This window comes from Microcaecilia unicolor, chromosome 11 (assembly GCF_901765095.1).
Source record: "Microcaecilia unicolor chromosome 11, aMicUni1.1, whole genome shotgun sequence".
NCBI lineage: Eukaryota > Metazoa > Chordata > Amphibia > Gymnophiona > Siphonopidae > Microcaecilia > Microcaecilia unicolor.
The window spans coordinates 41,211,513-41,236,935 of record NC_044041.1 but is presented as its reverse complement, the minus strand read 5'-3'; the positions used below and the strand labels follow the sequence as shown (position 1 = coordinate 41,236,935).

At 44.1% G+C, this 25,423-nt stretch overlaps 1 protein-coding gene across 2 annotated transcripts in view; it reads left to right on the top strand.

Annotated features, from left to right (window-relative positions):
• The window catches only part of CCDC92 (coiled-coil domain containing 92), a 56,773-nt gene extending 31,366 nt beyond the window's left edge, over positions 1-25,407 (top strand). For both annotated transcript variants that reach the window (XM_030218102.1, XM_030218103.1), the window contains exons 2-4: positions 1,503-1,649; positions 7,804-7,845; positions 22,703-25,407. In XM_030218102.1, the coding sequence (XP_030073962.1) occupies positions 1,520-1,649; positions 7,804-7,845; positions 22,703-23,478 (948 nt within the window). In that variant the 5' untranslated portion in view covers positions 1,503-1,519 and the 3' untranslated portion in view covers positions 23,479-25,407. The remainder of the gene's footprint in view (positions 1-1,502; positions 1,650-7,803; positions 7,846-22,702) is intronic.
• Positions 25,408-25,423: the final 16 nt, after the last annotated feature.

Here is a 25,423-nt window from a genome sequence, read left to right as displayed (position 1 = left end):
TATGAGCCTTTATAATCGCATACTGAAGCCATGCACTCCTGGTTCACTTTTCTGTTTTATTTACACAGGTCTCCGATATGCAACCTCACTTCTTCCCGTCATCCTGTTCCTATCTTCCCCAACCCAACTGTGATATGTACAATGACATTGCCTGCCAATGATGAACTGTCATGGTTTTGACCTTTCATAACCTTTGTTCACAAGTTTTCATGCATATTCATTGTGCATTATGTGAGATGTGACATTTTAAATGTCTTTGCTCAATTTGCTGCACAAGTTTTACACACACATGTGAGTGCATTTAGCTTTCTCACATGAAGTTTCAGGTGATGAAAATGCTGTTCTTCTGCTCCTAAATATGAGTCTTGTGAAATTTTATGTGTAAGAAGTTTTAGCGAGGCCCATATTTAAGTGCAAAAGAAGAGGCATCGATGTGTGATGGCAACTCCTCCCCCCCCCCCCACCACAATTTGCCACAAGTTTTCCAGTCATATAATTTGAATAGATTTAGCTTGAATACATGATGAAGTGTTGCTTGATGAAATGCCCACAGTAATGAAGTGGCAGCAGTGGCGTATCAAGGGGGTGGGGCGGTCCGCCCTGGGTGCACGCTGCTGGGGGGGGGGTGCCGCGTGCCTGTCGGCTCTTCGTTTTCATGCTCCCTTTGCCCCGGAACAGGTTACTTCCTGTTCCGGGACAGAGGGAGCATGAAAACGAAGAGCCGGCAGGCGCGCGGCACCCCCCCTCCCAGCGGCGTGCACCCAGGGGGGTTCTTTCGCCGGCGGATCGGGGGTTCTCTCTCGGGGGGGGGGGCGTCGCGCTGTTCCGGGGGGGGGGCGCTGCACCTGGGGGGGCGGGGTGCATCGGCGATCCGCCCCAGGTGTCAGCCCCCCTAGGAACGCCACTGAGTGGCAGGTGAAAAAATGTCACCAAACTGTGATGGCATTGTAAGTCACATGTTATGCTATGATATGTACTATTATTTGTACCTTGAATCTTTTGTAATTGTTTGTTTGTGCCCGGGCTATAATTGCTGTACACTGCCTTGGGCGAATTTCTTCAAAAGGTGGTAAATAAATTCTAATAAATTAATAAACAACTAAATACATAATTATTACCTGGGATATATGTGCATAGTTATATGTGGACTGTACATAAGTGTTTCCACTGGTAATGTTTGGCAAAGATGCAAAGTATATGCGTATTTGATAAAAATATGCACATAACAGGTATGCTTGTGCTAGTACATCTGTTGCCTTTCTAGGCACCTAGTAAAATATGAAACATGCATTTTGAACCTAACATAATTTTGCATCAACCCAAGAGTAATTTGGGACTCTGTAAGACCCAGCTGACCAAATGGTTCCTCTCTGTGCCAGCATATATTTTTTAATTTCTTTGTCAAGGACCAAAAATCTACTAGTGGCTTCTACAGCTAAATGATTTAATGCTGCTCTGTCTGCCTTAATATTGATTCATTTTTTAACATCTCTTAATAATAGATTAGCTGGATGCCATCATGGCAACCTCAAATATGGAGAATCAGCTACACAGTGCCCAGAAGAACTTGTTGTTTCTTCAGCAGGAGCATTCCAATACACTGAAAGGTTTGCATGCTGAGATCCGTAGATTGCAGCAGCACTGCACAGGTAAGGATTTAAGAAGTTATGTATATAGCAGGAAACAACTGGGAAGTAACAATGATGAACTTGGATTTCAAGTTCATCTCAACCAGAGAGTCTGGATTTTATGAGCTCCTCAATGAATATGTATATCACATATTTGCGTAAATCAGAGCTTATTCAGAAAGGAGCCATCTTGATCTGTTTGGTTAGGGAGGAGGGGGGATTTCAAATTCAGGGCCCTGTTTACTAAGCCGCACTGTAGGCACACTAACGTTTTTAGCATGCTCTAACGTGAATTTTTAGCACACGCTAAAAACACTAGCACGCCTTAGTAAACAGGGCCCTCAATAAACTGTAATTATGTGTCTGCAAATAAACCAGTAATTTGCACACTTTGAATACTTAAACAGAAAATCTATTGGGAGGACCTGAAATCCCATTAATGGCAGTTTCTTTTAATGTGAAATAAATGTTGTAAGCCAAAGTAAAACATTTCATGTCTGATTTCAATGTATTCTTTCGGGTATACATACTATGTAAAATGAGTTTATCTTGTTGGGCAGACTGGATGGACCATACAGGTTATCTGTCGTCATTTACTATGTTACTATCCACCTTATAATTGAAAGAGAAAAACGCCTAGATTTCGACCCAAATCAGGAGATAGACGTTTATCTCACAAAAACGAATAAATCGGTATAATGGAAAGCCGATTTTGGACGTTTTCAACTGCACTCCATCGCGGAAGCGTACAAAGTTGACGGGGGCGTGTCGGAGGCGTGGTGAAGGCAGGACTGGGGTGTGGTTATCTCCCGAACAGAGATGGGCGCCTTTCGCCAATAATTGAAAAAAAGTATGCGTTTGTAGCTAGAATTTAGGGCACTTTTCCTGGACCCTGTTTTTTCATGAATAAAGCCCCAAAAAGTGCCCTAAATGACCAGATTACCACCAGAGGGAATCGGGGATGACCTCCCCTGACTCCCCCAGTGGTCACTAACCCCCTCCCACCACAAAAAATGATGTTTCACAACTTTTTATTTCACCCTCAAATGTCATACCCACCTCCCTGGCAGCAGTATGCAGTTCCCTGGAGCAGTTGTTAGGGGGTGCAGTGGACTTCAGGCAGGTGGACCCAGGCCCACCCCCCCCTACCTGTTACAATTATGCTGCTTAATGCTTAGTCGTCCAACCCCCCCCAAACCTACTGTACCCACATGTAGGTGCCCTCCTTCACCCCTTAGGGCTATAGTAATGGTGTAGACTTGTGGGCAGTGGGTTTTGAGGGGGATTTGGGGGGCACAACACACAAGGGAAGGGTGCTATGCACCTGGGAGCTCTTTTACCTTTTTTTTGTTTTTGTAAAAGTGCCCCCTAGGGTGCCCGGTTGGTGTCCTGGCATGTGAGGGGGACCAGTGCACTACGAATCCTGGCCCCTCCCACGAACAAATGCCTTGGATTTATTCGTTTTTGAGCTGGGCGCTTTCATTTTCCATTATCACTGAAAAACAAAAACGCCCAGCTCACAAATTGTTGAATAAAACATGGACGTCTATTTTTTTCGAAAATACGGTTCGGTCCGCCCCTTCACGGACCCGTTCTCGGAGATAAACGCCCATGGAGATAGACGTTTTCGTTCAATTATGCCCCTCCACGTATGTTATGTTAAACAAAATAAGGATTTTCCTAATGAGAGACCTTGATACAGGGTTTTTTTTACTAAGCTGCAGTAAGCATTTACACATGCTTACCACAGTAAAAAAATGACTTACTGTAGAGTGTACTCATTTTTACATGTACACTCGGGGCGTGTCTAGAGACGGAGAGTGGGTATGTTCTATACCAGTCGGTTAGCGCAGCTAATCGCTCATGCTGTAATGGGAAAATTACTGCGTGATCATTAATACAAAAACTAGAAAAATCAGCTATTTACCCCTGCATTAAAATTGCCTTAGCGTGTGGGAATGACCTGCCTAAGTACGTGCTAAGGCCACTTTCAGGCTTATTTTCTAAAGAGAAGGGCGCCCATCTTCCGACACAAATCGGAGATGAGCGTCCTTCTCTGAGGGGTGCCAAATCGGCATAATCGAAAGTCGATTTTGGGCGTCTTCAACTGCTTTCCGTTGCGGGGACAACCAAAGTTCACAGGGATGTGTTGGCACCGTAGCGAAGGCGGACTGGGGCATGCATAAGGATGGGCGTCCTCGGCCGATAATGGAGAAAAGAAGGTTGACTCTGACGAGCACTTGGCCGACTTTACATGGTCCATTTTTTCTTGCGCCCAGCCTCAAAAAGGTGCCCGAACTGACCAGATGACCATCGGAGGGAATTGGGGATGACCTCCCCTTACTCCCCCAGTGGTCACCAACCCCCTCCCACCCTAAAAAAAAACTTTAAAAATTTTTTTTGCCAGGCTCAAATGTCTTACCCAGCTCCACGACAGCAGTATGCAGGTCCCTGGAGCAGTTTTAGTGGGTGCAGTGCATTTCAGGCAGGCAGACCCAGGCTCATCCCCCCCCCCCCCCCCCCACCTCTTGCACTTGTGGTGGTAAATGTGAGCCCTCCGAAAACCCACTGTACTCACATGTAGGTGCCCCCCTTCACCCCTTAGGGCTATGGTAGGGTGTACAGTTGTGGGGAGTGGGTTTTGGGGGGGCTCAGCACCCAAAGTAAGGGAGCTGTGCACTTGGGAGCAATTTGTGAAGTCCACTGCAGTGCCCCCTAGGTGCCCGGTTGGTGTCTTGGCATGTCAGGGGGACCAGTGCACTACGAATTCTGGTTCGTCCCACGACCAAAGGGCTTGGATTTGGTCTTTTTGAGATGGGCATCCTCGGTTTCCATTATGGCTGAAAACCGGGATGACCATCTCTAAGGTCATCCTAAATGTTGAGATTTGGGCGTCCCCGACCGTATTATTGAAACGAAAGATGGACACCCATCTTGTTTCGATAATACGGGTTTCCCTGCCCCTTCGCAGAGGTGTCCTGCGAGTACGCCCTTATGAAAACTTAGACGCCCCATTCGATTATGCCCCTCCACATACCACAGTTTGGTAAAAGGGCCCCAAAGTGTCCTTTAAAATATGTATAATACAGTTCAATGAAAAATATTGAAACCATCCCTTGAACTTGATGGTGGCGTTCCTCGAAAAGTCTCGTATCCATCCTTGACAGAAGAAAAGATCATCAGAATTCCTGGAGGTTGTTTAGAACAAGACACTTCAAAATGGTGAACTAGAAATTATTTTGTAAGAATTTTTTTTCTATTTCCAAGTGCTTTCTTGTATTCAGATTTACTTAGTAGAGTTTTTCAACGCCAATAAGACCATCATTACGTATACTTAAACCATGAATGAACATTTCAAGCAGCAGTTTTATCCTGAAATATTAGAAATTAAAACTGAAATGTTTCACTGATGTTTATTGTCCCGTTATTGACCTGCAATGAATTGCTGATGGCAAAGACATGCAAGATAGAAATGAGCTAGTCTGGTAGCTTAATAGCAGAATTGCAGACAGACCTTTTAAAGATTAATTAAGTATTAAACAGGGTCTATCTTGGCCAAGTGTTGTAAATAATTCAGTGTATATGGCATTTTGGCCAATTATAGAAATGGATTTTCAGTTACAGAAAGTCTTTTTAACCACAATCGTTTTTTTGTCCTCACCAAACAGATAAGATTTGTCCCATGTGCATCTGCCACACATCACTGTAATATGGGTTGAAATAATTCCTTTAATCTGTTTGAAGTGCTGAAGCCATTGTCACTGATCTCCAGTATAGCACGTCCTGTCCCTTGGTTTTTCTAAGGATACTATGTATTGCATTGCACCAGCGCTCTGGGATCAGTATTAATGGCTGGTATCATCAGACATTCTCTACTCTCCATCTTCATTAGCTAATTCAGCATTTACTGGACATTAGTCATTGATAAAAATAAATACTTTTATGGTAAATCTGCAAAGCCTTTACAACAGTAATAAAGATTTTGCAGACTATCCATGATGTACATGGTACATGCATGCTCTGTGAAAGGGATTTGTTTATCTACTCTTGACTAAGCGTGGGTAAGACACTGACCCAGAAATACATTGGAGCTCATTTTCAAAAGAGAAAAATGTCTAAAAAGTAGCACAATGTCAGACTTGTGAGTTCTTGTACCAAGTAGAGCACTGCTGAGCCCGGTACTCGGACCAGGTTCTGCTTAGCAGCTGGACAGCCCCCGGGTTTCACCTGCGCTGACCGCCGTCCCCAGAGGTTGAGCCCCTAGGTGCAGGCGGCCTGCAGGACTTACGGGACAGAGCTGGAAGCAGGGTGATGAATGTATCAGCCAGGCAGGCAGCAGGTCAAGCGAGTATAATCTAGGTACAAGCAGCAGGCAAGAGAGTAATCCAGGTACAGGCAAGTTAGTATGCAGGCGGCAGGCAGAGAGTAAGGCGAAAGTCAGTAGACAGGCGGCATACAAGAGAGTAATCCATATGCAGGGCGAAAGTCAGTAGGCAAGGCGGCAGGCAAGAGAGTAATCCAGGTACAGGCAAGTCAGGCGGCAGGCAAGAGAGTAATCCAGGTACAGGCGAAAGTCGTAACGAGGGACCTGTAGATAAGAAGCAGACTACAGAGTTAGAAACATCTACCAAAGTAGAAGCCGAAGCATGGAGTCCCAGGGAGAGCCTGAGCTGATAAAGTGCTGGTGTCTGACATCAATAGGGAGAAGGGGCACAGCCATAGGACAAGAGCAGGGGAAGGAGGAACCGGAAGACCAATAGGAGAGAAGCAAGGGAAGCCAGGCAGAGGAAAAGCAGACCCAGGTGGGTGGAAGCAGAGCAATCAAGGAGCCTGGAAGCCAGAGAGAGAGAGAGCAGAAACAGGTGCATGGAAGCAAAGCAATCAAGGAGCCTGAAGCCAGAGAGAGAGCAGAAACAGGTGCATGGAAGCAAAGCATTTAAGGAGCCTGCAACCACCGCTCTCTGAACAAACCCAGAGAGGACTACACACACATGGCTCAGGCAGTGCCAGTCACGTGTGCGTGTTGACGGGATCCCGCACAGCCCGAGGATGCCGCTTGCGTTGAGGTTGGGGACATGGCACACAAATCTGCATTTGGACATTTTTCTCACAAAAACATCCAATTGGTATTTTCACCAATTTTTAGACGTTTTTCTATGAAGTACATCAGAAGTGCATTCAAATCATGAGGGGGCGTGTTGGGGCATTTTAAAGGTGGGATCTGGGCGTTCCTAACACTTGGGCATTTTTCATCCATAATGGAATAAAACTAGTCCAGGACTAAAACCAAGATGTTTTGAGTTAGACCTGTTTTTATAACAAGGCACAAAAAGGTGCCCTAAATTGACCAGATGACCACTGGAGGGCATGAGGGATGACTTCTCCTTACTCCTTGAGTGGTCACTAACTCCCTCCTACCCCCAAAAATGTGATTGAAACCATTACTTTACTAGCCTCAGATATTATACTCCGATCCATTAGAACAGCATTCCGGTCCCTGGAGTAGTCCAGTGGTGGGTGCAGTGGACTGCAGACAGGTGGATCCAGGCCCATACCTCCCTCTACCTGTTGTGGAAGAAATTGTGAGCCTCCAAAACTCACCCGAAACCCCCTGTACCCACATATAGGTGCTCCCTTCACCCATAAGGGCTATGGTAGTGGTGTACAGTTGGGGGTAGTGGGTTTTGGGTGGGTTTTGGAGGGCTCAGCAGACAAGATAAGGTAGCAATAGTGAGATGTGTACCTGGGAGCGTTTTATGAAGTCCACCGCTGTGCCCTCTAGGGTGCCCTATTGCTTTCCTGGGATGTCAGGGGGACCAGTCTACTAAAAATGCTGGCTCCTCCTACATCCCAGTGGCATGATTTTGTGCATTTTGCACTTGGACGTTTTTTTTTCTCCCAAAAATGGACCAAAAAACAAAACGTCCAAATCACAAAACCGTGTTCAAAACAGTATTTAAAAAAAAAAAATAGACATTTTTCTTTTTTGAAAATGACCTTTCCTATTCAGATTTTGGACATTTTTTGCAAACGTCCAAAGTCGGACTTAGACGTCATATCAAAAATGCCCCTCATTATGAGGTTGAAATGATTGCAGTGGCACGCCGAAGAGAGGCAAACATACCTGTTTGTGATGGACACACTGCTGCAGTTATTAAACCTCTCTGTTTTTCAGATTTAACATATGAACTGACTCTAAAAACTTCTGATCTGACAGGTAAGACTCCTGTAAAATGTGTTGCTTTTGGATATAGCATCTCTTCAGCCAGAATAATCATTTCAGACCAAGAATCCATTTTATTTTCTCTCCTTGAACACAACTGTTGTAGATCAAATGCTGAAGGAACTTATTATGTAAAGAAGCATATTCTACTGTTTCCTGGCACAGAAATGGGAATGAGGTTATATAGCTATACTCCGAGGACAAGCAGGCCTATCTATTCTCACAAATAGGTAATGCAGGCTGTGTTGCCCAGTCTGGATCTTATGACAAGCATAAGAAAAGCTTTGTGGAGCACAACAAGACATTCTCCCCATGCATGTGTGAGTTCCTTCCCGCCTGCTGTACGAACGCAGTTCACCTCAGTTGCTTTTTTACTGCAGTGAGGAGAGGGTGTACTTTTTTCACTGTCTCCACACTTGCTCGGTCTAAGAGCTTCTTTGTGCCTCCGGCATGTTTTTCTTTGCCTGTTTGACGGTCCTTCCATTCGCGGAACTTGCTTTACCCTTTCCTTTATTTTCTTAGGTTTTTTGACAATTTGTAAGTTTTCTTAATTTTTTGTTGTCACAAGGCTGCTTTTGGGCCTTGGCCTCGGCCGGGTTCACTCCCTATTCTTTTTCAGTTGCCTTGTTCCTTTTTCCGGCACCATTACTTCTTTAATTTAGCCGACAAAGTTTCCTGTCCAAGTCCCAGTAAAGTTCCCAGTGGCTTCAAGCGCTGTACCCGGTGCAATCGGACGATCTCTGGAACAGCACCCATTTTTGGTGTCTAGGGCCTGACATAGCCCTTCAAACTGCAACCTTTATCTTCATATGAAGAAAAGGACCCAACTTTCCAGTGAGCCAAGTCTGGTTCCTCAGCATCGACATCGAGCATCACATTTATTTTTTTTATTTTTGTTACATTTGTACCCCGCACTTTCCCACTCATGGCAGGCTCAATGCGGCGGGCAATGGAGGGTTAAGTGACTTGCCCAGAGTCACAAGGAGCTGCCTGTGCCGGGAATCGAACTCAGTTCCTCAGGACCAAAGTCCACCACCCTAACCACTAGGCCACTCCTCCACACCATGGCGTTGGGAGCTTTGGTAAGCATGGCTGCTGCTAGACCTACAAACACTGGGAGCAGTGCTGCATCAAGTGAGTCTCCACCTGCCTCGAGGCCTCCTGCTGTGCAGAGCCCCTGGGACTATCCATTGTCGGACCCGACCCTGAGGCAACAGGAGGATTTGACGTCGTCCTCAGCACCAAGGAGCCTTGGTGACAAGCTTTGGACGAAGGCCAAGAAACATCATCATCAATCCCCCTCAACACATGGTGTCAGGAGTTCCGGAACATTGAGGGATTCAGCATCCAAGAAGCGTTGGTGCTGGAAGACCGCTCACCCTCTATACAGGAGGTACCGATTTGTTCTATCAGTAGCCACCAGCCAGCTCTGGTATCAACCCCCACAGTCTTGCAACCTGTCTTTCAGCCGGAGCCCCAGCTTTTCTCAATGTCAGCCCTCGATGAGTGCATCCGGATCTTTCTTTCTGAGCTGCTTGATGGCTTTATGCAGTGGTGTGCATTGGCACCGGGGGTGCTTGAGCCTACTCTGCCTCCCATTGTGGCCTCGCAAGGCCCTCAACCTGTCCTGCGGCCTCCGACACCGGTACCGCATGTGTCTCCGGTGTCGATTGCCACCCAAGCCGGGACCCCTTTGACGTTGGTGGAGGAAGCTTCTCTGGAGTCCAGATGGGAACCAACTCCTCGACGCCATTCTCAAGGACATGGCTTCTCTGCATCGAGCCCCAGTACACTCATTCACATCAACAGCATGTGCCTAAGGCCCCTGCTGCTCCCCAGGCAAAGCAAGGGATGAACATTTGACTTGTTCCAGCAGAGTATAGCCGCAGTAAAGTGTATGTCCTGGACAACTTGCCGGTCAGGGGGGAGGCTGAAATATTTTCAAGAAAGGTGGCCCCTTATCACCTCCTACTGATGGTTTGCAAATAGTCCATCTTGGATACACCCTCAACTGGTATCAGAATCCTCCAAAGTACCCACCGAGAGCTCACTCATTCAGCTCTCAACACAGGCAGGTACTTGCAGAGGAAGTCTCATTCCTTCTGAAGGCCCACACGGTCAAGCCCGTTCCACCAGGGGAGGAAGTGAAGCGATTCTATTTCAGGTACTTCCTTGTACAAAAGAAAACGGGGAGATGCGTCCCATCCTAGACCTAAGGGCCCCGAACAAATTCCTAGGCCAAGAGAAGTTCATGATTCCCTGGGCACCTTTCTCCCAATGATTCAGGAAAATGATTGGCTATGCCCTCTGGACTTAAAGGATGCATATACTCACATCCCAATACTTCCAGCCCACCAGAAGTATCTTCAGTTTCGGCTGGGAGCACTTCACTTTCAGTACCGTGTGTTACCTTTGGCCTCGCGTCAGCTCCCGGGGTCTTCACCAAATGTCTAGCGGTAGTTGTAGTATCGCTATGCAGACTGGAGTCCATGTGTTCCTGTATCTCGATGATTGGCTGGTAAAGAGCACCTCTGAGGATGGTGTTCAGGAGTCCATGTGGAGGACTATTCGGGTGCTCAAGCTACCAGGGTTCATTTTTAAATTACCCCGATTCTCACCTTTGCCCTGCCCAGCAATTGGAGTTGATAGGAGCCCTGCTCAACACACATAAGGTTCGAGTCTACCTTCTGGAGATGAGCAGACACTCTTGCCACACTGCACTCGCTTCTGGGGTTCGAGCCTCAGCAGGTCACAGCTCAGCAGATGTTGAGATTGTTAGGCCACATGGCTTCCACAGTGTATGTTACACCCATGACATGCCTTCACATGAGATTAACCTAATGGACCCTGGCTTCTCAGTGGTGTCAAGCTACGGGGAGCCTGGAAGATGTCATCCAAGTGACCCCAGAGCTTGTATGCTTCCTTCAGTGGTGGACCATTTGATCCACTTTGACTCTGGGACTTCCATTCCAAATTCCTCTGCCACAAAAGGTGCTGACAAAGGATGCATCTCTCCTGGGCTAGGGGGCTTATGTAAATGGGCTTCACATCCACTGTGTTTGGTCCACCCAGGAAACAAATCTTCAGATCAATCTCCTGGAGCTCTGTACGATCTGGAACACTCTAAAGGCTTTCAGAGATTGGTTATCTTATCAAATTGTGCTCATCCAAACAGACAATTAGGTTGCTATGTATTACACCAACAAGCGGGGGGCACCGGATCATGCTGTCTGTGTCAGGAGGCCGTCTGGATGTGGCATTGGGCTCACCAGCATGGCATATTCCTTCGAGCCACTTATCTGGCAGGCAAAAACAACACCCTGACCGACAGACTGAGCAGGATAATGCAACCATGTGAATGGTCTCTCAATATGGGCATGGCTCAGAAGATCTTCCAAAGCGTGAGGCACCCCCTCAGTGGATCTCTTTGCCACTCGCATCAACCACAAGGTCTCTCAGTTCTGTTCCAGGCTTCAGGCCCACAACAGACTAGCGTCATATGCCTTCCTCCTCAGTTGGGGGATAGGTCTTCTGTATGCATATCCTCCCATATCTCTAGCAGGAAAACTTTGTTGAAACTTGAGCAAGACCATAGAACAATGATTCTTATCACACCATACTGGCCATGGCAAATATGGTTCCCTCTATTTCTGGAGTTATCCTCCAAAGAACCATGGAGATTGAAGTGTTTTCCAACCATCATCACGCAGAATAAGGGGTCTCTTCTACATCCCAACCTCCAGTCTCTGGCTCTCACAGCTTGGATGTTGAGAGCCTAGAATTCGCTTCCTTGAGTCTATAGGAGGGTGTCTCCCAGGTCTTGCTGGCTTCCAGGAAAGACTCCACTAAGAGATGCTATTCTTTCAAATGGAGGAGGCTTGCTGTCTGATGTGAGAGCAAGGCCCTAGATCCCCTTGCTTGCCCTACATGGACCCTACTTGAATATCTTCTACATCTCTCAGAGTCTGGTCTCAAGACCAATTCCGTAAGGGTTCATCTTAGTGCAATTAGTGCTTACCATCACCATGTAGAGGGTAAGCCCATCTCTGTACAGCCTGTTGTTCACTTCATGAGAGGTTTGCTTTTGTCAAAGCCCCCTGTCAAACCTCCACCAGTGTCATGGGATCTCAATGTCATTCTCAGCCAGCTGATGAAAGCTCCTTTTGAACCACTGAATTCTTCCATCTGAAGTACTTGACCTGGAAAGTCATTTTCTTTGTGGCTGTTACTTCAGCTCATAGAGTAAGTGAGCTTCAGGCCTTAGTGGTATTAAACTAAAAATGTTTATTGTCATGAAAAATATTGAAACGTAAACCATAAAAACAGATGGAACAAAAACAGCACATAATAACAGGTCACTGAATATGGATCAATTATAAAACTATAAAAACACGTGTTCACTACCTGAATAGTGCCTGGAGAGTACAGATAATATAGCTGCTCACAGGTTATCAAATATAACTGTTCAAAGTCTCAGCAAATAGATCTTTCTCTCTCTTCTCCATGGCTAAGACTGGAGAAAAAGGCCAGTACATCCTAGATGAATTGAGCTCCTGGGCCAATCAGAGCCCAGAACAAGTTTTAAAAATAGCTGACATCACTTCAGGTTACCTTTATCTCTCTTAACAAAGGGGAACAGTCATTTATCGATAACAGCTTTAAACATAAACATGCACCACCTGCTGGCCAAACTAGAGAAATATACTTAAGAAATAATCAGTAGAGTTTACAGGCTTAAAACCCACTGTGTGTCACACTGGCAGATTGCATCTCCTTCACATGCCCAGGCTAGGCTGGTCCTAGAGGGTCATGTCACGGCTCACAATATCAGAGCCATGGCTGCGTCGGTACCCCACTTGAGGTCAGTCTCCATTGAAGAAATTTGCAAGGCTGCGACATGGTCTTCAGTCCATACATTCACATAACACTACTGCATTGAGCAGGATACCCAACTTGACAGTTGGTTCGGGCAGACAGTGTTGCAGAATATATTTGGTGTCTAGAACCCAACTCCACCCTCCTAGGCCTGTTTTATTCTGTTCCAGGCTGCACTCTCATCCTCCCTCTCCTTCTCTGCACATATTCAACAGACTGCTAAACCTGTCGTTTCTTTCTCTATAATATCAGCAAAATTCGCCCTTTCCTTTCTGAGCACACTACCAGAACCCTCATCCACATTCTTATCACCTCTCACTTAGACTATTGCAACTTAGCCATCTCCCACTTAGCCATCTCTCTCCTCTTCAATCTGTTCAAAATTCTGCTGCACGACTAATATTCCGCCAGTGTCGTTATGCTCATATTAGCCCTCTCCTCAAGTCACTTCACTGGCTTCCAATCCGTTTCCGCATACAGTTCAAACTCCTCTTATTGACCTATAAGTGCATTCACTCTGCAGCTCCTCAGTACCTCTCCACTCTCATCTCTCCCTACATTCCTCCCCGGGAACTCCGTTCACTGGCTAAATCTCTCTTATCTGCACCTTTCTCCTCCACTGCTAACTCCAGACTCCGTTCCTTTTATCTTGCTGCACCATATGCCTGGAATAGACTTCCTGAGCCGGTACGTCAAGCTCCATCTCTGGCCGTCTTCAAATCTAAGCTAAAAGCCCACCTTTTTGATGCTGCTTTTAACTCCTAACCCTTATTCACTTTGTTCAGAAACCTTATTTATCATCCTCACTTTAATATTCCCTTATCTCTTGTTCTGTCTGTCCTAATTAGATTGTCGAGCAGGGACTGTCTCTTCATGTTCAAGTGTACAGCGCTGGGTACGTCTAGTAGCGCTTTAGAAATGATAAGTAGTAGTAGTAGATTATATATAGTTTCAGGTTGCGTTATGTCTTGCGCGGCCCAATTGACCAATGTTTGTTTGTGGTGACCATGGATTCCCCACTTGTGAGAATAGATAGGCCTGCTTGTCCTCGGAGAAAGCAAAGATACTTACAGATATTCTCTGAGGACAACAGGCCTCATAGTCTCACAATCCCTCCCACCTCCCCTTGGAGTTGTCTTTTTTATTATTATTCGCTTGTTTGCTGTTATACTCAACTGAGGTGACCGCTTTCATTCAGCGGGCGGGAAGGCATAAGTATTGCCATACTGGGACAGACTGAAAGTCCATCAAGCCAGCATCCTGTTTCCAACATTGGCCAATCCAGGTCACAAGAGCCTGACAAGATCCCCAAAAGGTACAATACATTTTATGCTGCTTATCCTAGAAATAAGCAATAATTTTCCCAAGTCCATTTTATTAATGGTCTATGGACTTTCCTTTAGGAACCCATCCAACCTTTTTTTAAACCCCACTAAGCTAACTGCTTTTACTACATTCTCTGGCAACGAATTCCAGAGTTTAATTACACATTGAGTGAAGAAACATTTTCTCCTTAGTGCTATTAGTTTTGGAAAGAGTAAGCAATCAATTCACATCTACCCATTCCACTCCACTCATTACTTATAGACCTCAATCATATCTCTCCTCTGCTGTCTTTTCTCCAAGCTGAAGAACTCTAGCCGCTTTAGCCTTTCCTTATAGGGAAATCATCCCGTCTCCTTTATCATTTTCGTCGCCCTTCTCTGTACCTTGTCTAATTCCACTATATCTTTTTTGAGATGCAGTGACCATAATTGAACACAATATTCAAGGTAAGGTCGCACCATGGAGCAATACAAAGGCATTATAACGTCCTTAATTTTGTTTTCTATTCCTTTCCTAAGAATACGTAACATTCTTATTTGCTTTCTTAGTTGCCGCCTCACATTATTGAGCAGAGGGTTTCAATGTATCATCAACGACGATGCCTAGATCCCTTTCCTGGTCGGTGACTCCTAATGTGGAACCTTGCATTACATAGCTATAATTCAGGTTCCTCTTTCCCATATGCATCACTTTGCTCACATTAAACATCATCTGCTATTTGGATGCCCGATCTCCCAGTCTCGTAAGGTCTTCTTGTAATTTTTTCACAATCTTCTTACGATTTAACAACTTTGAATAACTTTGTGTCATCAGCAAATTTAATTACCTCACTAGTTACTTCCATCTCTGGATCATTTATAAATATGTTAAAAAGCAGTGGTCCCAGCACAGACCCTGGGGAACCCCACTATCTACCCTTCTCCATTGAGAATACTGACCATTTAACCCTACTCTCTGTTTTCTATCTTTTAACCAGTTTTTAATCCACAGTAGAACACTACCTCCAATCCCATAAGTCTTCAATTTCCTCTGGAGTTTTTCATGAGGTACTTTGTCAAACGCCTTGTGAAAATCCAGATTCACAATATCAACCAGCTCACCTTTATCCACATATTTGTTCACCCCTCAAAGAAGAGTAATAGATTGGTGAGGCAAGATTTCCCTTCACAAAATCCATGTTGGCTTTGTCTCATTTATCCATGCTTTTGAATATGCTCTGTAATTTTGTTCTTTATAATAGTCTCTACCATTTGCCTGACACTGACGTCAGGCTCACCAGTCTATAATTTCTCGGTTCTCCTCTGGAACCTTTTTAAAAATCGGCATTACATTGACCACCCTCCAATCTTCTGGCACCATGCTTTATTTTAAAGATAAATTACATATTAGTAACAATAGTAATGCAGGTTCATTTTTCAATTCTGTCAGTACTCTGGGATGAATACCATCCAGTTCAGCTTTGAATACCATTTCTGGCACCGGTATCTCTCCCAAATCCTTCCTTGGTGAAGACCAAAGCAAAGAATTCATTTAATCTCTCCGCTATGACCTTGTCTTCCCTAATTGCCCCTTTTACCCCTCGGTTATCTAGCAGTCCAACTGATTCTTTTGCTGACTTCTTGCTTTTATTATACAAGTACTTCTTTGCCTTCCTTATTGCTTTGCATTTGACTTGACATTCCTTATGCTGTTTCTTATTATTTTCAGTCGATTCCTTCTTCCATTTTCTGAAGGATTTTCTTTTAGCTCTAATAGCTGCTTTCACCTCACTCTTTAACCATGCCAGCTGTCGTTTGTTCTTCCTTCCTCCTTTTTTAATACATGGAATATATGTGGCCTGGGTTTCCAGGATGGTAGTTTTGAACAGCATCCATGCCTGATGTACATTTTTTACCTTCGTAGCTGCTCCTTTAATTTTTAATTTTTTTTCACCGTTCTTTTCATTTTATCATAGTCTCCTTTTTGTCATAAGATCTGGACCAGGCAACATTGCCTGCGTTACCCACTTGTGAGAATAAAAGGCCTGCTGTCCTCGGAAGAATACCTGCTGTAGGTAAGTATCTTCGCTGCACTGCTTCCTAAGAATGGTGTTGCAACTTTGATGAGTGAGGCAAGCACACACAGAGTAAAAATGGCAGGTTAGAAGAAAACAGATAAAACAGTTGTTCCTAATTTATTTATTTATTTTTATTTGAATTTATTAATCACCGTTATGAAGCGATTCACCCAAGGTGGTGTACAGCAGGTACAGTTTAACATAAAACTTAAATTTTGTTAACAGCATAACAATAGTAAAATAACCAAGAAAGAACATAAATTCAATAAAAGAGGTAATCTTGAAAACATTAAATTGAAACCTAATATTAGAACTACCATGAAACCATATCACAAATATCCACATTTAATAGCACTGCAGTTCAAATACCAGAGATATAATGCTATGATACACCTAATAATCATGCATCAGAACATTCAACTAACATAGATATGATGCTAGACATTTTCTACAATATGGCTTACCATATAACTGAGGGACCAAGAGCAGATATATGATGGGAACTAGATGCGTGGTACAGAGTCAGTTGGGATAATTTGGTGGTTAGCTAAACTCAAGGCAAGTTCATTGTATAGTTAAGCAAGAGATAAAGAACTGATCTAAGTTACAGTGTGTGTAGCAAGTTAGTCCAGGTTCAGAATGAGTGTATAGTCAGTCACCCTGTGTAGTACATGCTTGGGAGAAGAGCCAGGCTTTCATCTGCTTCCTGAAGGAGGGGTAGTCTTGAGTTATATGTATCCCCTCTGGGAGTAAATTCCAGATCATGGGGGCTATTCCTGAGAAGGCTCACTGGCAGGTAGCACATCATACAATTTCTTTTGATGAAGGTACAGATAGCGATGATCCTTGAAAGAAACTTAGAGGTCTTAAAGGTGTGTAAAATAAGTGATTTAGCCCATTTTATCTGAGGACTTGAAAATCAAACGTAGCCCTGTGAGATACTGGTAGCCAGTGTAGCTTTTGCAGGAAGGGTGTGATGTGGTCACGCCACTTGCAACCTTCTATCAGTCATGCTGCAGCATTCTGAATAAGTTGGAGCTGGTACAAACTCTTCTTGGTTTGGCCAGTGTACATGGCATTACAATAGTCTAGTTGTGATGTTATCATGGCATGGACCACTGTGGTCAGACTTGTCTTTTCAATATATGGAAAGAGATTTCATAGTTGTAATGGCAGTTGCTGTTTTGTTCTGTGGAAGGAATGTCTGCTATTCATGCACTGCTGAGCTCTATTCCTGTTCATGCATAACTTAAACCAAAGGTCATATTAGGCAGAGAACAGAATCAGTTATAAACCGGTTATATTTCAACAAGATATAGCCATGGTTACAGGTTTCATCTGAGTATCCAGTAACATGGACTAGGATAGGATAAAACAACAGTAATACTTCTGTTAAAAGTGCAGAGTTGTAAATAACACTGTTCTTGAAAAAGTCTGGATAATAAACCAAAAATACAAGCTGCACCATACATCACCCAGCGTTGGACAATGGTCACATTATTCTAAAAGACAGATTTGCCTTGACAAACACCGAGGTGGCCGATCACAGTGGTAACGAACTGGCTTCCAAGCGTTTCCAAGATATCCACAATGAATGCATATGGGATAAACCAAATGTACACACATATCTCATATTTATTCTGGATCTCCTGGGAACTCACCGTTGTATGTATTAGCAGGGGAAGAGAAAACAATCTCCAGAAAAGAGGATGAATAGGACTCTGACCAATTGAATTGTGCCGTGTGTAATTCTGAGCATTGCTATATATGTACAGCCTCTGGTAAGAATGATGCAGCTGAATTATAATAGGTAGAAGAAATTACTAAAGGAAAGGGATTTGAGCATGTGCTAAGCTGTATAGATCGTTAGGGGATCATACAAATCAGTATGTAGAGACTGATGGCACAGAGCAGCCATGCTTACATACTAACATGACTAATTTTGGTAGTTGTGTGGGTTATTATTATGAATTTTGTGGTATGATGTAGAAGGGAAAGAGTCTTCTATTTTTTGTATATTTTTATATTAGTTTTTTTAAAGTGTTTTTCTCATTGCAAATTTCTTATGCTGCTAGTGCGACGGATTCAGATAAGTGCCTTTTCATGCTGTATACAAAATATACAAAAAAAATAGAAGACTCTTAGGAAGGAGGTTTTTTAGACCTATGAGGAGGTTCACCCAGCCACATTGGTACTATACAAACTCCACAGGCTGAGCTTCTGAGGTCTTTTCCTCCTACACTAAACCAGTTTGTGTAGCACACTGAGTAAAAATACACTAGCTGGCTAATAATGATTATATACTATGAAGGCACACTACAAAGGATGAAAACAACAGACACGGCCTTGAATGAGGTGCGATATCCTAAAGGCAGCTGGAATATAGCCTTCAGAGCATGGACATGAATGACTGGATGGACTGGCTGGTTCTTTTCTGCAATCATCTACTATGTCAACTTTATAGTAGGAACAGTCTGTAGAGTACTGGTGTTTTGTACTGTGACAAATAAAACAAGTTCCTTTAGCCAGGTTTAACGTACTTAATTATTTAATCTCTGCCATTGTATACTGAGCAAGTGAAAAAGACTGGAGTTGGCAAACTGGCATCAGAGCTGTTGGCCACTAGGTGGAGGGGGCTGCACATGCCCAGAATGGCTTCTAGTCCTTTCTGGGCCTTCTAGGAACAGGTCTGGCCAGGCACTGTCAGGGATGATGTCACCTGTCTGTGGCTGCCTTATCTGGCTTGTCCACAGAGAAAAATAACTTTTCTGAATTAAAACAGATTGTGCGATTTTCGTACCATGCTTGTCCCTATTGGCCTTGTTTTTCTTCTCTGTAGCCCCGAGATGGACATAGCAATTTAATTCTATTGGCTGTGACAGTAAGCCAGCCATTTGTAATGGATTGCCATACCATGAAGTGAATTTACACACACAAAAAAAAACCTAACATGGAGAATCTGATTGGCTTGTTAGGCAATTTTGGCATATAATAAGCCCATTTGTGAACAAAATAAACACAGGGCCAGCCTAACATGTAAGGGTCTATTATATTTATGGCTGTACACTGCTTTGGACTTCCTTTTTGGTTTGGTAAGATGGTATAGTTTTGTAAATAAATAAGTTAATATCTCAGTCATCTGGTAGCTTCATTCAGATTTATAAAATAATTTAATGCTATAGATATTTCTCGTAAGATAAAGGAAAATGCACAGTAAGCATTTTGTCTAGCACCGGGTAAAAAAAAAGCTAAGGTTGCCATTTGCCAGAGAGCATGAAGTCTAATGCAGCAATTTCTAAAATTATCAATCATAAAATAAAAATAGGTGGAATCATTGATTTTCTTCATTGATTTTACTTCCATTATGTTTTGCATTAGAAAAACTGCTCAGGCTACTTTAAATCAGTATTGACATGCCACAATGAACCCACAGGTCTCATTATTATAAGGAAGACTGCAGGCAGAAATGAAAGGACAATATTTTGTTGTTGATGAGCTGAATTAGTTGATGCAGGAGTACTGCAACCTAGAGGATGGCAGATGAGGATAATATGCTCCATTCATTCATCCCAGTTATTCCTGTTCACACTGCCAAGGTTATATCTGTCAGGTCTCTCGGGGAAATGTGAGCCCTTGGGCCGCTGTCACGGAGGTGGCAGCAGCAGGCAAAACCACCCAACAGGAAACAGGCAACCCTAAGATGGGCTGAAGTAGACAGGACTGGAGTGGCTGGGCTGGAGCTGAAGAGGAAAGCAACAAGGAATCCAGGAACAATGTCCTACAGCAGGGTTCAGGATTGAGAAGCAGGATACAGGACACTCAATTCAGGCTTCTCCCACAGGATTCGGGGAAACTGGCACAGCTTGACTGGATCCGGGTTCACCCAAACACTAGGCAGGCAGGGTGTCCATAGAAGCTTAGCTTGGCCGGGAAGAGGACACAGGAGCTACATACAAGCTAAGCTCAAGGGAATGGGAATGACAGATACGCTTGCCAGAGGAAGGGTTAGACTGGAGCTACAGTAGCTAACAGATAGAAAGGAGAGAAATGGCTGCAGCATCAGCCGCTAACCAACCTCAGACAGGTAGCAGAGCCACTGCACAGGGATAACAGAAAGGCTAGAAGCCCACAGAGAATAATATACACAGGAAGGCTGAAAGCTTACAGGTCAGAGAGATACACCCAGAAAGGCTAGAAGCCCACAGACAGGCTGGAAACCCCCAGGCCGCAGTAATACACGCAGAAGGCCTGGAAGCCCACAGATAAAGGGATATACGCAGATAGACTGGAGGCCCTCAGAGCAATGGGCACAGAAGAGCTGGAAGCCTACAGAGCAATGGGCACAGAAGAGCTGGAAGCCCACAGAGCAATAAACACAGAAGGGATGAAAGCCCACAGAGCAATAAAACCCTGAGCCAGAAGGCAAGGCCCACAGGTGATAGTAACTAGCAAAGCAGAAGGGCTGGAAGCCCACAAGAAAAGACAAGGAAAGCTAACTGTGCAAACAGCACACTAACCTTGGGACCTAAGGCAACTAACCTTGGGACCTAAGGCACTGCGTAGGCATTGGCAATGCAAAGGCAATGAAGACTAGAACACCAGTTCCTTAAGAAGGCCCTGACAGATGAGGTCACCCCTTCAGGCCACAGGCAGGGAGCATACAGAAGCCCAGAGAGACCTAACCCACACAGGTGTAGTCTAGTGAGGTAATTAGTGTTAGGCTGGAAGCAGCCAGCCCACCCAGCCTGAGACAGAGCTGCCTCAGGAACAGCCCACTGAAGTACAGAGAGGCCCAATACACACAAGTGTAGAGAAGTGAAGCCATTAGAGCAGCCAGCCCACAGAGATAGAGCTAACTCAGGAACAGTATACTGAAGCACAGAGAGGTTAAACCCACACAGGTGCAGTATACTGAGGCAATCAGCACCATGCTGGAAGTGGCCAGCACCCAGAGACAGAAACAGAGCCAACTCAGAAGTAGAGAGAAACCAGCACAGACACTGATTCCCAGAAATAGGGTAAGTCTGAGGGTGATCACGACCACAGACGTGACAATATCCCAACTGCCAGCCATAGATGTTTGACTATGTAACAAGATGTCACTCCTATGCAACGTCAGTTTATGTTGCCATCTTTTTGTTCTCTGCCATACTGGATTGATGAGCATACACATTCCCAATCTTTAATACAAGTTTTGGAAAGAGAAAGAATTGTGAACCAAAATGTTTACAATAGCTTCTTCCACTTGTGGATTTAATGAAACAAAACATATTGCAGTGATAATCAGAAAGGACAATTCTTTTATTGAACCAATGTCTATTATGAAATTCCTCAGAGCAATTTCTCCAAATTGCACATATGACAGGAATGAACTTCACTCCTAATCCAGAGTATGTGGAGTGTGATCTCAGTCTTTCAAATTTACTACTGTTTTCTCTGGCCAATTTTCAATGTGATTTAAGTGGGCAGGAACTGTCTAAGTGGGGATATTCAGCAACACTTAACCAGAGAGTGCTGCTGACTATCCCTGCAGACTGCCTGACCCAAAAGTGGGCAGTTCAGGGGCAGCCCTGGGGACAGCACTGGAGAGGAGCTCGGGGTAATGTGGTAGCCATTTTGAAGTGGAGCCTCAAGGGGCATGCACTCCTGCCCCCAGTGACCCACCACTACTGGGGGAGAGAGGTAGGCCCAGTGGGTCGTACCTAGACATTGGGGAGAGTTGGGGGTTGAGGAGTCTCATTTGGGGGGAGGGGAGGGGTTTGGAGCATCATCGCCTGGGGGGAGTGGGTAGAAGGCAGATCTATTTGAGAGGCCAGGAGGAGGATTGGGAAGGTTTTAAAAACTAAAATTAGTGATGCAGGTTGCGGCCCAATATTCAGCTTGGACCCATATAACTTTCTTTCAGGCCTAGCTACATATCGGCCAGGACCCACATAAGATTCAGTGGCCAGGGCTACCCAAATTAACCCTGGATATTCAGTGCTGGTGCCTGCACATGGTCCAGCACTGAATATGCAGGGCTATTCTAACCAAACACAAGTCAGCATTTTAAAAAACGCTGGCCGTTGCCGGCTAAATATCAGGGGGGGTGGGGGGGAAGGAATATTCTTTTAAGTCAGTCTTATATCATTTGGTAACCCCTCCCAAAATTAGCTTACCTTTTTTCACCATAGTTCCTCTTCATGTAGTAGCACTATAATTCCACGATTATTTCATGATTGACTTGAAAGTTGCATTTTATTAGGTCAAAGTGAGCAGATAAAAGCAGAGAATGATGTATGAATGTATGTACAAGCAAAATAAGAGGCTTACATGATGGTTAGAACTGAATACTTGTATAAATGCAGTAAGTTTTGGGAAAAAGTTACGCATTATAAATATGCTGAACCTGGCATTGAAGTACTGACGAACTCTGTGCATCTTAAGAGTAGAGGCTTTGGGCCTTCAAAAATAATTTTCCTGTTCTCAAAAAGGAAAAATCTTTTACAATTGCCTTTGTGTTTTCTAAGAGATACTTGTAAGCAGTATTTCATTTTGCATTTGATACAAGAGCTTGCATACAATTTTGATAGTCTACTGCACTTTTATCTTTAGGAAATTATAGTTCAAGAAGTGATGAGCTGAAAAGAAAATGTGAAGAACTTGAAGCGCAACTAAAAGTCAAAGAGACTGAAAATGATGATTTATTAAAGGAGTTGGAACAGAAAAATGCTATGATACTGGTTCTTGAAAACACTATTAAAGAGAGAGAGAAGAAGTATTTAGAAGAATTGAAAATGAAAAGCCATAAGTTGAATATGCTATCAAGTGAACTTGAACAGCGTGCAAGCACAGTGGTTTATTTAACATCTCAACTGCATGCAACAAAGAAAAAATTTATGAGCTCAAGTGGGACAACTGAAGCCACCCCATCTGGAAGTCCAGTATTGCCTGGCTATAAGCCAGCTCCTCCCAAAGAAAAACTACCTGAAACTCCAAGGCGTAGGATGAAAAAGAGTCTTTCGACACCATTAAACTCAGAGTTTGCCGAGGTGTACAGACTAGGGTCTGACGGACGAAAAATAGTTTTGCGAGAGCCCTTGGATGCGATGCCAGATCCTACCCCCTTTTTGCTAGCGAGAGAATCTCCAGAAACGCACCTTATAAAAGAGAGGCCATTAGTTATCCCCCCTATTCATTCTGACCGTGCCTCTGCTGAGCCACACAGTCCAGCAAGAGAAAAGCAGCAGAAGGCACATATTGGGGTGGCCCATCGAATCCACCATGTTACACCCCCCCAAGCTCAACCAGAGGTTGAAACACTAGCAGTGGATCAGGTGAATGGAAGCAAAGTTGTTAGAAAGCACTCTGGAACTGACAGAACTGTTTAAAAATGTATACTAAAAACAAGCAACAATGTTAATACTTAAAAACTCTTATATTGCTTTTATCTGTGATCACAGATAGGTTTAAAAAATACTGTCTGCAGCTTTTTCTTTAAAGTGCCCAGGCATGCCCAGTGTTTTCATACCACCCTATCAATCGATTACTACCCTCCTTGTACTAATTTCTCGTATTTCAAAATACTTAATGAGTAAACTCTGTGGCCAAATACACATCTACTGTACAGCTTGCTTCTAATTAGTACTCTATTTAAACTGCAGCCATTGACAAAAGCACAGGCCACAGATTGCATCATTGCAGCCTATATATTAGTAAATGTAGGTATGAGCATACCTTATATTAAACTTACAGCAATGTGTTCCTGCTGTTGTAATGTAAAAATGTCATGTTCCTTTTGTCTTCATAACCTGTATGTACACAATACTCACTGTGTGCTCTAATGACAAAGCCTTCCTGGCAGTAACACTGAACATTAATACAGATATATGTAGATGGCAAAATGAAGTTAATAAGATGACTTTTACCCTTCCTATGACATGGGCCTTAGAGTATAGCTTCTGTTTTCTTCAAAAGTTACCATGAGCTCATCAGGCTTGACAAACTTCCAATGACAGTAGCAAGTTCAGAGCAATTGGTAATGCCATGCCACTTACACTTTTGTAGCAGTTTGAATTGGCTTTAAGGAATTTCATTAATAAACCTTTTTATATAAATTTCACTATGTACTGAGGTACAAGACAATACATGATGCAGTCAACTTGGAAAGTTTGTCTATAATAGTCTGTTCTCTTAGTGTACTGTATGCCAGATGTTACTGGTTTGTCCTTTGGGAGTTCTAGCAGTCGTTCAAAGATCTAGGCGGGCAGGTAGATACTAAAATCAGTTTTAAATCACTTTACGTAAAAGAACAAATAGAATATATAGCAGCTGGTGTTATCATAGATGTTCCATTAGTGCCTAAAAAGCAAAGTTCCTTACCTGTAGCAGGGGTTCTCCATAGACAACAGGGGAACACAACCACACTCCATACTGATGTCACGCTGACGTTGCCTGTGTGCTGGCAATTTTTTGAGTTCTCTGAGCATGCGCGAGGGTTCCCACTCCTCCACACTCCCACAGACTCTATATAGGTTGGTCATAGTTGGGCATGGAGACCAGATACATGCATAAGTTAGTCACTTGGGTGCTAACAACTAATAATTGAGGTTAATTGGCACTAATTTGGATTTATGCACACATCTGCCTATTTGCTATTCTATAACACTGGGCACCCAATGTGTGTCATGTGCTACCTCAAAGGGGTGTGGCCAGGGGCGGGGCATGGGTGTTCCAGATATTTAGTTGCAGTGTTGTAGAATATCGGGGTTATGCACCCAACTTGTGTGCCAGGTTTCAGCTAGCATAATTCCTCGCGCCCAAAGTTGGATGTGGAGTGCTCTTTATAGAATAGCGTTTAGCATGAATTTTTCCCGACACCTAATTTTGAGCACCATTTACTCAATCCAGCCCACTGCCCCTCCTCCCTCTAGTCTGTTCCACAGCAAGATCTTTTAGTAATAATGCTTTCTCTTTTTTTTTTCTTTTTATGGGGGTTAGGAGGGTGGGTGAGTGTGGCTGCATTCCTCTGCAGTCTAAAGAAAACCCCCATTACAGGTAAGCAGCTTCATTTTCTCTGAGGACAAGCAGGCTGAATAATCCTCACAAGTGGGTTGGCAATCCAAGTCAGCCTGGGAACCGGCATTTGAAATAGCAAAAACATTTGCTGGAGCCTTCTGAGCGGGCCGCACGTCTGCGCATGCGCCGAGTGCCTTCCCGCCTGCCGTGCAGATAAGCAGGGGGAATGGCGATTCCAGAGCCAAGGGCCCTTTGTTGTATGATATGTTAGAGGCCTAAGTATGGATGGGTGGAGGAGAGATATGTGTTGAAAAATGT